The sequence below is a fragment of the Phascolarctos cinereus genome, unplaced genomic scaffold, assembly GCF_003287225.1.
Source record: "Phascolarctos cinereus isolate Bilbo 61053 unplaced genomic scaffold, phaCin_HiC Scaffold_1;HRSCAF=81, whole genome shotgun sequence".
Classification (NCBI taxonomy): domain Eukaryota; kingdom Metazoa; phylum Chordata; class Mammalia; order Diprotodontia; family Phascolarctidae; genus Phascolarctos; species Phascolarctos cinereus.
Genome location: NW_027555514.1, coordinates 206,467,604 through 206,483,476, shown reverse-complemented (window position 1 = coordinate 206,483,476; position 15,873 = coordinate 206,467,604). Strand labels below are relative to the sequence as shown.

General features: G+C 35.5%; 1 protein-coding gene across 5 annotated transcripts in view; it reads right to left on the bottom strand.

Moving 5' to 3' along the window:
* The window catches only part of TMTC1 (transmembrane O-mannosyltransferase targeting cadherins 1), a 320,486-nt gene continuing 304,613 nt past the window's right edge, over positions 1-15,873 (bottom strand). For 4 of the 5 annotated variants that reach the window (XM_020975836.2, XM_020975835.2, XM_078156680.1 and 1 more), the window contains 3 exons: positions 15,477-15,599; positions 12,300-12,377; positions 1-8,085 (listed from right to left, as the gene is read on the bottom strand). In XM_020975836.2, the coding sequence (XP_020831495.1) occupies positions 7,933-8,085; positions 12,300-12,377; positions 15,477-15,599 (354 nt within the window). In that variant the 3' untranslated portion in view covers positions 1-7,932. Of the gene's footprint in view, positions 8,086-11,714; positions 11,798-12,299; positions 12,378-15,476; positions 15,600-15,873 lie in introns of those variants that run through there. The other variant, XM_020975837.2, reaches the window with a different exon arrangement.

Here is a 15,873-nt window from a genome sequence, read left to right as displayed (position 1 = left end):
TACTGTGAACAAAGAATTTAATTTTAAGAACAAAAACAGGAAACACCATAACTTTTATTAGGTCAAATGATTTCTACACGAAAAGGCATGCCATAACTTCTACAGACAGTTTCATGAAATCCTAAAGATGTTGTAAGAAGAGTTTTAATCACACCCTCTAAAAAGAAATACTACTAACTTTTATCAGCTTAGCCATCAGTACGCTTTCCTTAGGTGGTCTGGATGACATCATTAAAACAGCTACTAGCTATTTCCTTAATGAACTAAACCTTTTAAATCCATATTGGGCAAGATACGAGTACCTAATAAGACATCACTATGTCTTAAGACATCCCTAAAAGTGTCAGAGACTTCCAAATTAGCATAGAAGGCTTGTCTTTGGAGCATGCCCAGATTCCTGAGGGGCTTGTCTTGTGTATGCATACATTTCCTAAGATGGAGGTACTCTGTTTCCTACCATGTGGTTGGGGGGTAGCCTCCTTTGACTTGTTGCATAACTAGAACAGATTGCATCTTTAACACTGGTGAGACTGAGATGGTCATTCTGTTTCTGACATTGTGGTGGGCCCTTTTCTGCTGCAGAGGGTGAAGATCACTTTACCTACAATGCTGCCACCATGAATGGTGAAAGGGAAATGACTTCTTCCCCCTGCCCCCCTCTCTTTTACACCTGTTCCAAGATAAGCAGGCCTGGGGGTGTTTCTATTCTGTGTTGTATGTCCTCAACTTCAGGTACAGGTATAATCCCCACGAAGCTGGGAGCTGGAGCCAATACAACCTTAAAGCCAGGATTCCAGGTGGATGTTGCAGCCTGACTGCCTGGCCAGGAAACCCAGCTGGTGGAGCTATGGTACTTCTGACTCAAGCCCAAAGACAGTTTTTGACTTGGAACTGGGACTGTGCTCTCTAGGAACTGACCTAAACTGTGAACCTAATTCCCTTTCCATCCTTAAAGACAGGGATGGTGCGAAGGGCTCCCCTTTGGGATTATGCCTCCTATGTGTTGAGGGAATGAGTTTGTATATTTGTGATTATGCCTTTGAAGTATTTCTTTGTTAAGAGCTAATCTATCAAGTCGCTAAATGGAGTAGGGGACTCACCTCCTACACTTGGAAGAACACCACTGGCTGGAGCCAATGGCAGGGAGTCTAGACATCCCCAAACCTCTTAAGTATACAGGAGAAGTTTGGGAGAGGAATGTATTCTAACATACCTGACCTTTAGGCAGTGGGAACCATAGTGGTCAGTGTTACATTACAAAGAAATAATAATCACCACCATCAAATAGCACTCTAAGATTAACAAAACAGCTTATAAATAGTATCTCAATTTATCCTCACAATAATTCTACGAAGTAGGTGCTATTATTATCTCAGTTTTAGGGATGAGGGAACTGAGGCTGGCAGATAAAATGACTTGCTCAAAGTCATCTGGCTAATTAGTGTCTTAAGCCAGTTTTGAACTCAGGTCTTCCTGCCTCCAGGTAAAGCACTATATCCATTACTGCACCACCTATTGCCTCTGAGTATCTCCCTTGTTGAAATCCTTCCAATCCTTTGAGGCCCAGCTTTTCCATGAAGCCTTTACTGATATAATAACTCTCTACTCCCTGCCCCCAAAGTCCTCACCAGAAATGATTTTTTCCTTCTTTAGAGCTTTGTTGGCTCCTCTTCATGTACTAATTTATATTATATTTACTTGTGTCTGACTTTCCTGCCCCTCTAGACTGTGAGCTCCTTCAAGGTACAATGTCTTTCATTTTTTGGGGGGCTAGGGGGTTCTCAACCTGTGATTTAATTGGCACAGTAATGGTCCTGTGGAAATGCAGATCAACAACTTATACACAAATTAAAATCTTAGAGAATTACAAGGGATACTGAGAGGTTAAATGACTTGCCTATGATCACATAGGTGACAAAGGTTGTATGTGTCAGAAGTAGGACTTGAATCCCTTCCAAGACCTGGCTGTCTCCCTGCCTTCCACATATTAGGCTCTTAATATATATATTTATTGATGTTGAGTTTAAAATATTACATGCCACTGTGTATGCGACTCAGATTGGGGAGAAACCAAGTACATCTGTACCTGTTAGAGACCTTTTCAGATAGACAAAAATGATGATAGCTCCTTGTGGTAATAAAAACCTGTAAATTGGAATAGTTTTTCATTTTACATGTGTTTTAACATCCTTGAGCATTTTAATAGAAGGATCCTTTAGAGATCAAAAAAAAGAATACTAAACAGGGACCCACTGATAAAAATTAATACCATAGCTATTCCTTTGCATATCTTAAATAGGACCATTTACTCTGAGGAACTTTGACAGGCTCTGTGTGTGTGTGTGTGTGTGTGTGTGTGAGAGAGAGAGAGAGAGAGAGAGAGAGAGAGAGAGAGAGAGATAATGTTGCTGATGCAGTTATATTGTCTCTTAACCATTAAGCCACATACCTACTGAAAGCAGAAATAAAAAAGAATTGCTACTTAGGAATAACTTCAACATATTTCTCTTTTATACCAAAACACTAACAGTAAGCACAGAAAGGTTCCCTATCTTAAATTACAATTATTTTTCAGTTTGACAATCATCAATCATCAGGAAATCAAGATATGAAGTGTACTTACTCTTCAAAAAATTAATTAAAAGATGTTATTTACAGAGCCATGTCTTGCCTATATGATGGGTATTTGTAAAAGTAAAAGTAAGCTGGAAACTAGGAAAAATTTAATTTTTAAAAAATAAGCAAAATATAGTCACACTTGGTTTTAAAATAATCTGTTAGTAGCTTCCTATACATTTATTTACCTAAGAGAAACAGAGACCTAAACAAAAATAGGGGGAAAACCACAAGGAATCTATACCCAACTTCAAAGGATAAATGATTATAGTCATAAACTGTAAGTTAGATAATACATTTTGAGTATCTTAAAGAATGTCACACCCCTTAGAGCTGTATACAATTTAAATCTTGTCTTGATGTGCATAAGCTCATTTGGCTACTACTGCAATCTCTGAAGAATTATAGCTAAAACTGTCCAGGTGCAAATGCAGCTCAACAAAATTACTTGCTTCTCAATTTTGTGAAGGTAGCTTCAAACAATTATTTATGCTTCCTCTTTAATTCTTCAGCAATCTTTGGTTAATTTTTTACTTCAGCCTAGGAATTTAATAAGCTAGAAATTGCAAAAGGGCATATCCACTTCCGTCTTTGGAAACTAGGTAGAAATTAGTCATTCTTCTGTAACTTAGTATGTAAGTCCTGGAGAATTTCCTAAGGCACACAGAGGTTAGTTGGCCAGGTTTCCATGGCTAGAAACAGAAATTCGAATGCAGTTCTTCCTGAGGCCAAGTCTAGTGATATTGCTACTATACCACACTTAGCTCAGTAAGAAGAAAGTAGGTAAAACTCCTATGAAAGCTGCCAGATGAAGATACTCACCTGCAAGTTGGATTTTTCCCTTCAGTTAAAACATGCACAAACTTTTTTTAGCTGGGCTCTCCTTTCAAATTATAACCAGTCTTTGTAGTTTAATTTGTCTGGAACTGTTTTGATGTCTTCATTTGGATTCTGACCTAAAATGTATTTGCACAACGTAATTTTAAAATGTGCATTGTGTGAGGTGTTTCCTCTTAAGAATTTCAGCAAATATCATTTATTTCATGTCACACAGGACTGCAACTAAAATATTCTGTGAAAGGCTTAAAAGCCAAAGGAAAGAATGCATTCTGGGGCTACACTGACTAAAATTTATTTTTATTCTAGGTGACCCATAACATACTGGTAATCTTGGCTTGTTTTACTTGTCATACATATCCCTCTTTAATATTTATACTGGTCTCTGCAGAGGTCTGAATAACTTCATATACACAAAGAACAGTAGGGGGCATATGAAGCACTTTCCTTTTGTCCTGGTATTTAGATCATTAATCTGGGGGGAAAAAAACCAGTTGGCTTTAAAACATCACTACAGATCTTACTTTGGAAATGAAGTTGTTTTTTCCCTCCTTTATCAACTGACCTTTTAAAAACTGACTTTATAATACTGTAACTTAGCAAAGTTAAGAAAAATTTCCAGGAAGAATTCTACCAGTTTGCAATGTTTAAAATAGACAGCTCCCAAAGGCAATCTTTCATTAGGAACCTACTAGTTTGCATATGTAGTTTGTGGTGGGAGAGAAACAGAAATAAATATACTACACCTAGAATAGAAGAGTGCAGGGGTGGGGCTTTAGTGATTGAATTGGTACTATGTCCCATTCAGTGCTAACCCATTTCTATCTCATTCTCTGGTTTCTTTCCCCCATTTCACTAACACAGAATGGTGCTGTCAGTAAAGACAACATCATTACTTCAGTCCCAGTTACCATATAGGCATTCATAATAACCTCTCAAGTGCCCAAGGCAATTATCTAAAACCATACATTGCAAAAGTTTTAAATCTGCATTGATTGGAGAGGGAGTTTCTTTGCACTGAGATCCCTATGCAAATTAAATCACAGGTCTAGATATCTTTTTAAAAAATCCAAATAGAAATCAATACAGAGGGCCCCAAATGTCTTTTGAAATACTATCTAAATTATTATCTCATACTTTTAAAAGTAGAAAACACCTAACTAGTGCAAAAACACAAATTCCATCAGTAGTGGTATGTTTTTGTTTTGATTTGATTTTTACCTGTTTCTCTCCGAGGCTTTTGGGATTTAACTGCCAATTTAATTATGCGAAGTATCTTATAGCTTCAGAACATCCTTTTCAATTTGAGGTTTTTTTTTTCTCTTAGGCCTTTCTTTTTTTGAACTAGACCTATAATTCATTGGTATAGAGAATTCTCATGAGGAAACTTCCTCTACTGATGCAGATTTGCACTTATTCTGAAACTTAGAGCCTTAGAGATAGTCACACGGATACTGAAAGGTTAAGTCATTCACCCAGGGTCGCACAGCCAGTAGATGTCAAACACTGTTCTTGAACCCAGGTCTTCTTGATTCCAGGAATGACTTTCCATCCCTAACATTAAGGTACCTTTCCATTTGTTTTTACCACCCTGGTGTTTGCTATACCTGAAAATGGTTGCTACAAACAAGCCGGGGACTCTTTAAAATTTGAGCTCCATACTATAAATACAATTTGGAACAGTCATATTGCAACTATTAAAAGCTTATTTTCCTGAGGAATCTATGAAATTAAAATGTTCTTAAAGCTTTAACCAGCTATAAGATTCACTCCATTAAAACATTAGCCTAAAGTAATATAAATATAGGTTTCCTCTCCAACATAATTTTACATTTTGAAAATCTGTTAAAAAATTTTCGTTCCTTAAATGTTATGTTCTTATAATGTAAGTTTCTTAAGATTAGATATTGAACTACATCACACATCTAGATAAGAAGACATTTACGCTCTCCATTACCTTCCTAAGCTGTCCCTGAGAACAAGAGGCTCCTCCTGACTTATTTTTGGGTCTGATTTACTGAAATACAGTGTGGATGCCATGTTCCTTCCTATTTAGATTTGAATGTCTTTGAGTCTACCTTATTTGTATAATACCTAGCACAGTGCCACACACAGCATGCCATTTAGTAATTACTGTTTAAGGAAAATGATTATCAGAATCAAGTTTCTAGAATGGATGAACACTTTCATTCTCTTTGTTTCAATCTTTTATAGCATTATCCATCATTTATGACTGACACCCACCTAATTGCTTAGATTGCCCATGAATGACTTTAAATCAGTGGTGTCAAACTCAAATTGAAATGGGGACCACTAAACTGTACATAAGGATCCCTTCAGGCCACATATTGATTTAGTAAACCACATATTAACATTATAATTTGGTGTGGCCACACTTGGGAGTGTCATGGGCCACATGTTTGATATCTGTGTTCTACATCATCTCTAGTTTGTAGGTACTGTTAGAACTTTGCTACTTCTCACTTTGGAATTGTCTTCTGTTGTTCTCATTACCAATTTGGAAAGATGGTATCAAACCACTACAAAAAATGATGTGTACATATATATATTAAACATTTTATTATAAGTTAAAAATAAATAACACTCAAAACTAAAAGTCCAAATTGTGAGTTTCACTTTGCTTCCACTTTCACTTAGAAAAAGATGTGTATTGTGTTTAATTAGCAATTTAGACAGTCTCTCACCAAGTCAGTGAAACAAAACATACTCTGTATTCTTCAGGAAAGCCCAACAATAAAAAATACATTTCTAAAACAAATAAACCAAGGCCCTTGGGTCTAATTCATTTTATGCTCTAGGCACAGAGCCTCACTAACCCTAAGATAAGTGAATTAAGTTCTCTATTTAAAGTTTTTTTTTAATACTTTTGTGCTTGACTGTAAAAAAAAATTTCTCAATACTTTATTTCCCCCCTCAAAAAATAATGAGACCTTGGATATCCAATATTAAACTAATAAAGTGATTTCCATTCATTTATATTGTTAGCTTTGTCTTGCAAAATTATAGTTTTTTCCATCAAAATCTCAATATTTGGGAGAATGAATTAATGTATATAAAAGCATTTATTATGTGCAAGCCACTTGTGTTAAGTGCTGGGGATAAAAATACAGAAAGCAAGATGATCCTTATCCTTAAGGTGCTTACATTCAAATAGAGGAAGATATTTTATATAGATAGATATTGATATATATGACAGATATGATAACATATCAATATCATATAACATATCTATATAATATATCTATATGCAATATAGATATATCACATCTTTCATGTCTTATAAATATCATATTTATATATACACATATATATGATATATTAAGGAAGTAGGAGCCAGAGATGGTTTTTTTTCATTTGGAAAAACATAAGAATGGTGAGTAGAATTATAGGGCATTGATTTGACACACCCTTTTCAGAAATGGTAGTGTTGATTTAATTAGTGTGTCCAGACTAAGAGGTAGAAAGGGAAAAGGACACTCACAATGGAGTAGCAAGAAGATGGGCAGAATGTGACTAGGAAGATCTGGGGGTGACTACATATGGTAAACTCTCACCCATAATGAAAGCATGAGAATAGTGTTTGTGATTTTAACAGCTCTGTTAAAATACTGGAGGGGAACTATTACAAAAGTGATAGCATGTTTAATGACAATAAAATATTCAAGTAACATTTCCTTATAATAATTAATTATACACTGTCCTTTTCTCTTTCTTCCTCCTGCCCTTCCCTTTACACATGGACAGGCAGGGATTTCCAAGCATAATTCTAGTGGCTTTCCTTATAAATTATATGAGGATGAAAAAAAAAGAAATATGAGAGTGGGCCATTGTTTACTCCTAATAGAACTTTGAAAATAGTACCCCCCCCTTCCCTTGCATCATCCTTTTATCCCTGTGCTTTCTCCAAGGTTCCAGATATTTATCCCCATTCTCTCTCCAAGGTTGCAGATAATATCACACTGGCCCTCAGGATTAAGTAAATTATCCCTTGGTGGTCTTTTACTAATACTCCATGGAATTTTCTATTTGGTTTGCCTTGTAAGTATTCAGTCTCAGGATCTTCTTCCATTTTCTTTTCCCCCTCTACAAGAAGTAGATGCTGTGCCTCCACAGTCTAATGCTTTTTAAATTTCTTGATATGAATAACTGAAAAAAAGATATCAGCTTTCAGAATTGATAGAATAGAGCAATATTTGGAGGGATCCCTAGGGCTAACCCAAGCATAACAGTTGGTTAAAATGAGGTTATTTCCTTATTCTTTTCCTTTGCTATTGACCATTCTTTATGACCTGTGGAAATATACAAATTTCATTGCACTTAGTGTTAGCAAGAGATGTATCCATATGCACCATCCTGGATGATCAGCTTGACCAAAGTCTTGTCTCCACTGGTATGAAAATGAAGCCTCCCAATAATTTTCCCTCTCCCAGAGAGCTCAAACTACCCCAAGAGCCTCAGTCAAAGTGCTACTGTGTCTGATCTTTTTCTTGAAACTTCCTGTAATCGCTTTTCTAATCGATCCAGTTTGGCCAGATTTTCCTTCAGCAACTTGCTATTTGGAACCAGTTGTAAGGCTTTCTCATAATAACCTCTCGCAGAAACATAGTCTCCCTGTGGGGGAAAAAAGAAGAGTTACATTCTGTTCCATAAGAATACTGCCATCTGAGAAAGGCAAATATGAGAAATCAACCATCTACACTCAATTTAATATTAATGTTAAAAAAGGAAATATTCCACACTACTGGCAATTTTATCCTTGTTGGTGGACACTCTCCAAAAATATATTTGTTTTAAGTAGGGGACCAGATGGGGAATGTGAAGAAACAAGAATCAAACCATAAGATGGGATATAGGAAGAACAGATTTTCAATTCTGTTAATGCAAGGTATGAGAATTTGGGGTAAAGCATTTGCAAATGACAGCAAGGCCACTACTTAAAGGCCTTCTCATGGGTAGAACACAGCTGGTGCATTTTGGTGTTGAGGTAACCTCAATGAATTTTAGGTCATTCTCTGAGACTGACCTAGATGACCAGGTAGGTGGCACAGTGCAGAGCCTGGTGTCAGGAAGACCTGAATTCAAACCTAGCTTCAGATACTTACTAACTGTGACTTAATTTCTGTTAATTTCTGTTTGCCTCAGTTTCCTCAACTGAAAAGTAGGGATAACAATAGCACCTTCTTTCCAGGGTTGTTGTGAAGATCTGGTGAGACAGTATTTCTAAAGTACTTAGCACAGTGCCTGGCACATAGTCAGTGCTATATAAATGCTAGCTATTATTGTTATTATGGATTGTCATGTGCAATAGTAGAACACCAATAAAACCACAATCAATGATGTTATTTTGGGAAGGTTTTTTTATCAGCATAATTCCTGCTACTATCTCTTCTTGGGAGCAGTATATGAGAAGGGAGGAAATATCTCATTACCCCAGCTGTTGCTCTTACTGCCAATCCAAATCCAACTGTCCTCATATGTTCTATCCACTACATCACTGTCAGCCCTGTTGTCTTCATGGTTTTCATTCTCTTGCCTTCTTTGTCTTTTCTCCACTCTTGATTCTAGAGCTTTCCTCAGCTACCCTTTTGTATGCCCCTTTGTCTATGAGGTCTCAGTTCATTCTCCAATCCTTGCCCTTTGCTCCTAACTAATTCCTAATTCCAGACTTTCTTATTTCTGTTAATGGCGTAGTGACATTGGCACATTTACCCAGATTTAAAACCTTGGATTTGCAGATGGTTCCTCTCTCACCATTAACACTCAATTAATCTCTAAATGAGAAGATAAGGAAATAAGCATTTATATATAATGCCTACTATGTGCCAGGCACTATGCTAAGTGGTTTTTACAAATATTTCATTTGATCTCATAACCCTGGGAGGTAGGTGCTATTATTATAAGCAGACAGAGGTTAAGTGATTTGCCACAGGTCACACAGCTCTTAAGGTTATATTTGAATTTAGGTCTTTCTGATTTCAGGCAAAGCATTCTATCCACTGTGCCACCTAACTGCCTAAACCTTATAGATTTCTAGATTACACTGCCAAATACCGTAGTTACTTTGTTACCTCTACCCTGGACTCTTGTAATAACCTATGAACATCTGAAATATGAGTGTTCCAGGGATAGGTGCTGGGATAAAACAGAGAATAATGCATTTCTTTAAGATAGAAATGGAATAAAAAAGCAAAATAGAATGCTGGACTGTAATTTTTAAAAAAGAGGAATCTTAACACAGATATAGGAAAAGCCTTACATTTAGGCAACAACAACAAAAAATGAGAAATTCATGAAGGAGAGACACCTTAATCTCTCCTTCATGAATTTATGATTTTGTCGTTGTTGTTGTAGTCTCTCCTTAGTGGCAGCTTCTGTGGGAAAAGGTCAGGGTATTTGAATTGATTTTAAGTTTAATATGAACCAACACTGTGATGCACCTGCTAAACAAAAATAGTTGATTTTAGGCAGTATTCACAGTGTCTGGATTACTGGAAGTAAAGGTCCCACTGTTCTTTGCCCTGGCCAGACACCCTGCTTATCTTCCACAAATGTGGAAAACTATATCCTGTTTGGGATGCCACATCTAGGAAATGATATAAAAAGAACTGAGAGATGGCTAAAGGAACTAAGGATATTTAATATGGAGAAGAGGAGACGGGGTGAGGGGAAGATGACTTGTCTTCGAGTATTTATAAGGCTGTCATACAGAAGGATGATCAGTTATTTTACTTGTGTAGTTCTAAAGGAGTGGGAAACTAGGCAGTGCAAAAGATAAGCACTGGGCTGGGAATCAGGAAGACCCATTCCTACTTGTTGGCGAGTAAGGTATAAGAAGACTAGAAAAGGAGGGGGGGTAGCTTATTAAGTCTTTGAATGCTAAAGAGAATGTTTTGTATTTGTGTCTGGAGCAATATGAAGCCACTGGAGTTTACTGAGTAGGGTAGGGCTTGAAGGTGACATGATCAGATCTTCATTTTAGGAAAATCACTTTAGTGGCTGAACAGAAGATGGACTGGAATGGGGAAGACAGATCCACCAGCAAGCTGTTGCAATACTCTAGGCATGAAGCGATGGGGTCCTGTACCAGGGTAGCAGCTGTGTCAGAGAAGAGAAGGGAATATATTCGAGAGATGCTGCCAAAGTGAGATAGACAGGTCTTGGCAACAGCTTAAATAAGGGAGCTGAGAGATAGCGAAGAATCCAGGATGACTGGACTTCAGACCTGAGGAACTGGGAGGATGGTGTTCCCTCTACAATCTGGATTATGCAAGGATCTAAACAAAGTAAATGTACTATATATCTAAGGGGAACTTCTCAAGCTTACATGAATGGGACAAAAGGATATCCAGCAATCTGGAGCTGTGTTACCCCTGTGCCACATGTGCTTGAGCCTATGTTCCCCTGGCCTCCATATGCACTTGTGGGAGAGTGTGTTATGGACTTTTAAAGGGAAAGAGGAGTAGAGAGAAGAAAAAGTATAAGAGTATGCAATGGAAGGAAACAATTAACTATCATAACCGTGAATGTGAATAAGACAAATTTACTATTAAAATAGAAGAGGTTAGTAGAATGTAAAGCAAAATCCAACAAGAAGCCTACTTAAACATTAATTCTCACAATTAAAATGAAGGGCTGGAGCAAAATCTATAATGCCTCAGCTGAACACACGCACACAAAAATTACAAGTAGCAATTATGATTTCAGATAAGTCAACAGCAAAAATAAACTTAATTTTTTAAAAACAGAAACTATTTATTTATAAATATCAAAAATATTGAATTAATTTTAATGCTTAGCATATGCACCCAATAGCATAGCTTCTAAATATTTAAAGACACTAAGTTAATTACAAGGAGAAAGAGACAATAAAACTCCAATTTAAATTGAGGGATCTCAGTTTGTCCCTATCAGCCCTTGATAAATTTAACCAAAAGCAAACAAGAATTAAAGGACATGAACAGAATTTTAGAAAAATTAGATATGAAAGAGTCCAATGATTATTAAATGAAAACAGAAAAGAGTATACATATTTCTAAACTGTGCATGACACCTTTATAAAAACTGATCGTGTTCTACAACAGAAAAACCTCAAAAATGCAGAAAAATAGAAATATTATACACATAATTTGTTAATCATAACATAAAAATATATTAAAGGACCACTGGAAAAAAAGTGTTAAAAATCAACTCAAAACTAAATAACTTATCCTAAAAGAATTGCTAGGTAAAAGAATAAATCATAGATATAACAGATAATTTTATTGAAAATAATGACAATAATACAACATCATTCCAAAATTTGGGGGTTGAAGCCAAAGCCGTCCTTAAGGAGAAAAAAGAGAGTAAGAGTGGATTAATGAATTGAGAATGCAACTAAAAATATTAGAAAGCTAACAAAATTTTAAAAAACCCAATTAAACGCCAAAATAGTTTTGCCAGCTTGAGACAGATTTATTACAGAATGCAAAAGGTAGAAGGAATCTTAGAGATTATCTAATTCAAATTCATCAATTAGGGACCACACAGGCTACACATGAACAGAACATAATTGTCACACACACACACACACACACACACACACACACACACACACACACCCCGTAAGCAGCAAAGTCAGTTATATATTTAAACACATAAATTTTTAGGCTATATTCATCATTTAGATCAGGGGTTTTTAGCCTTTTTATGTGTGTCATGGATCCCTTTTACAATCTGGTGAAGCCTATCAACTCCTCAGAATAATGTTTTTAAATGCATGAAATAAAATACAGAAAAGACAAGTAGATAAAGAATTGGTCTATGTAAAAGGAAATTCCTTTTGCTACCTTGATGTGTTCAATTCCACCCATGTTCATCCAGGCCTGTGCTTGGTCTGGGTTCAGTTGCACAGCTACTTGATAGCTCTAAATAAATAAGAAACAGCTTCTGGTCACAAAGCAAATATTCATTAAAAACACATTATGTATGATATATAAACTCCTTTATTTATAGGAAATTTAAATTATTAATACAATTATCATAAAATGACAGCCACTATTTCCATGAATGGACTGTTATATTTTTATGATTTTCTTACATTCACTGGATCACCTAAGTTTTGCTAAGTGTAAAGTGGAAGAAACTAAAAAGTGTAATTTCCCAGCAGAGTCATCCTTGTAGAATCACAGAAACTGTTAGATCTTTTAGAAAATATAAGTGATTTTTATTACGGTACATTAGTTTCCATTGGTCTTAATGTATAAGAACACTGTGCTTTTCAACTGTTTTCATTGTAGGTTATACTAGTAGTAGTAGTGGAAGTAGTAGCAGTACAGGTACTAATTAGTACTAGTAGAAGTAACACTACAGAATCATAAAACTGGAAAGGGACCTGGGAGATTGTCTGCTTCAACCTCACTCTGACACTTACAATATCCCTACTAGGTGGTTACCTAACCTTTGCTTAAATACGCCTAATAATAAAGGAGTTAATTAATTTTCAAAATGGCCTGTTTCATCATGACAGTTCTGTTAGAGAAAGTTCATATACTGAGCTGATATTCATCTTGTTATAGCTTTGATTCATTGCTTCTACTTCAATTTTATTTTTTTGCATCCCCAACACTTAGCACAGAGCTGGGGCTTAATAAATGCTTGTTGCCTACCTGCCTGCCTATTGTTTGGAACTATACAAAATGTCTAATCCCTTCTTCCAAAGGGTAGTTCTTCAAATATTTGAAGGTAGCTATCAAATATTCCCCATTCCTTCAATGTTTCTGACAAATATCTTTCTTGATTCCTTGAGATTTTGATCACCCTCCTCTGGATGCTCTTCAGTTTGCCAACAAAATGTAGTCAGTCTGACCATAGAAGATTTATAATAAAACTGTTATCTCCCTTGATCTGCACACTATACTTTTATTAACATGGCCCAAGATTATATTAGCTTTTTTTAAAGCAATGTTGTCACATTACTTTGTCATATTAAATTTCTGATCAACTCAAGCCTTCCAGTCTTTTTCAAATGTCTCACTGTCAAGTCTGACTTAATTTACTTTGTTCTTATACAACTGATTATTTTGAAGATAAATGAAATGCTTTATGTTTAGCAGGGTTAAACTTCATTTATTTTGGCTTTAACTAGGATAGGCAGTTTAGCTTATTATCTTAGCCTATCTAGATTTACCAAAAGTAATAACAATAAGACAGTAGAAGCAAGACATTGTTGTGACTAATTAATTTTATTCTCCATGAAGGAAGGGACTTTGATTCTTCTTTGTCTATTCCATAGCAAATTGAATAGCTCAAATTAAATTATATTTGTAAAAAGCACTTTACAAACTTTAAAGCATTATATAAATGTTAGTTATTATCATTATTATTTGTCACCTTTAATACTTAGGGAAATGTTTTACATATGGTAGGTGTTTAATAAATCCTTGTTGAATAAAATGACCAGAAAACAAATTCAAATCAGGGAAGAAAGGAAGGAAAGAAAGTGAAAGAAAGAAAAAGGGAGGAAAAAGAAAGAAAGAAAAAAATAACTTTTAGAGGGTACATCCTACTTTTGAGAAATTACCTAAATTATATAAGGGTGGTAATCTACCTTGGTGTAAGACTTTCCACAATAAGAGTCTCACCTGACTAATCATAGATTCTTCATGTATTCAGGCATATTTATCTGTGTGTTCATATACACAAAAATATATACCTATACACAAACACACACACACATATTCATAAGAGGTGGCATGGCATAGGGGATAAAATGCTAAGTTTGGAAACAGATGCCTAAATTAAATCCTGTCCTTGAAAAACGAGGTGGATGATTATAGTCATGCCCAAGCTCAATGTACCTCAAGAAACTTTCTAGAATTTATCTAAATTATGCATAGGTTATAATCTATCTTGATGGAGGGCCTTGACATACCAAGAGTTTCCTCTACTGATAAAACCACAGATTCTTCACATATAATTGTATATTTATTTGTGATTAAATTTATGATGTTAGAATATTATAACAAGTTACCATTGTTTCAACTAAATGGGATAGACAATAAATGCTTAATATTTCATTGAAGAGAGAAATCAATTTGGGCTTAGATAGACAGAAAATTCTATTTATGGTAGAGGTTGAACTTGAATTGAACCTTGAAGGATGGATGTAATTCAAATAGGCAGAGAATAGGGTGGATAAGGTGTTTTGGGGAGGGAGAATGGAAAGAACTAAGCCATAGAGACATAATCTGAATATTTAAGACATGTTCACAGGATTAAATTTACTAATCTGATTGTAGTGTAGTGTTCATGCAGGTAAGTAACTGTAGAAAAAGTTGGAAAGGTAGGTTGGGACAAAGTTAGGGAGGGTCTTGATGATATAAGAATGATGACTCTAAGGCACTATTAGATCCTCAATTATGATTTTTTTAAAAAAAGGATTCAGTTATGCTTATTAAATTATCATTACATATTATATTTATATACTATGTAATTATACTTATATTCATAAGACAAGAAATGGCAATAATATGTTTAGAAATATTTCCCAAAATGTTTGAAAGGAAAAGAATCAATAAGGAAGTTCAATTAGTCAGGTGACCATATTTCTTAAGCATACTAGTTATAATTAAAGTTTATTCTGTATAACTTTAAGCATTTGAAATTCCATCAGTATGGGTACTCCCTTCACCTCCCTTCATATCACGATTCCTCTATGATTTAATGGGTGTTTTCAATAGTTACTGTGGCTAAAATACCCATGAAACCCTACAACCAGACAGGTGAAAAGCCTCCACAAACTCACCTATGATAATTCTTGAAAAACAAACACACCCTATCAAGAGACCTACACATAAAACCTCTCTAGTTTAGGAGGACCTGCCAGAGCTGGGGCTGGCACTGCCTCCTTGCCAAAACAGTACCCACCATGCCATGATGCACTGAAACAGAACATTAATGAAGAACTCTAATTCATTATAATTATTGAAATAAAAAATGGAGCACCTTGGAATTGTTCAGCATACCTCAAATGCTTTATCAAGAAAATTCTGTTCTCTTAATTGGTTTCCTTTTGTGAAGAAAAGCTCAGATACGACTTTAGGGTCCTTTGGCTTTAGCTGTAGAGCTTTATCTATAGCTTCTAGTGCCTAAAGAAGGAAAAAAATAACATAAGAAAGAATTCTATATTGTAAAAATCCACTTAACATAACACTATTTATATGGCATTTGTTTGGTACTGTAGGGTATAGGACAATGGCTATCAAAAGACCCAGGCGCTAATCCTAACTTTGCCACTGACAAATGGTCTGATCTTCAGGAAGTCACTTCACTCCCCTATACCTCAGTTTCCCCCTTTATAAACTGGTATTAATTGGAATATGTGAGAAAAAAAACCACATAGCTAACATCTATATAGTGCTT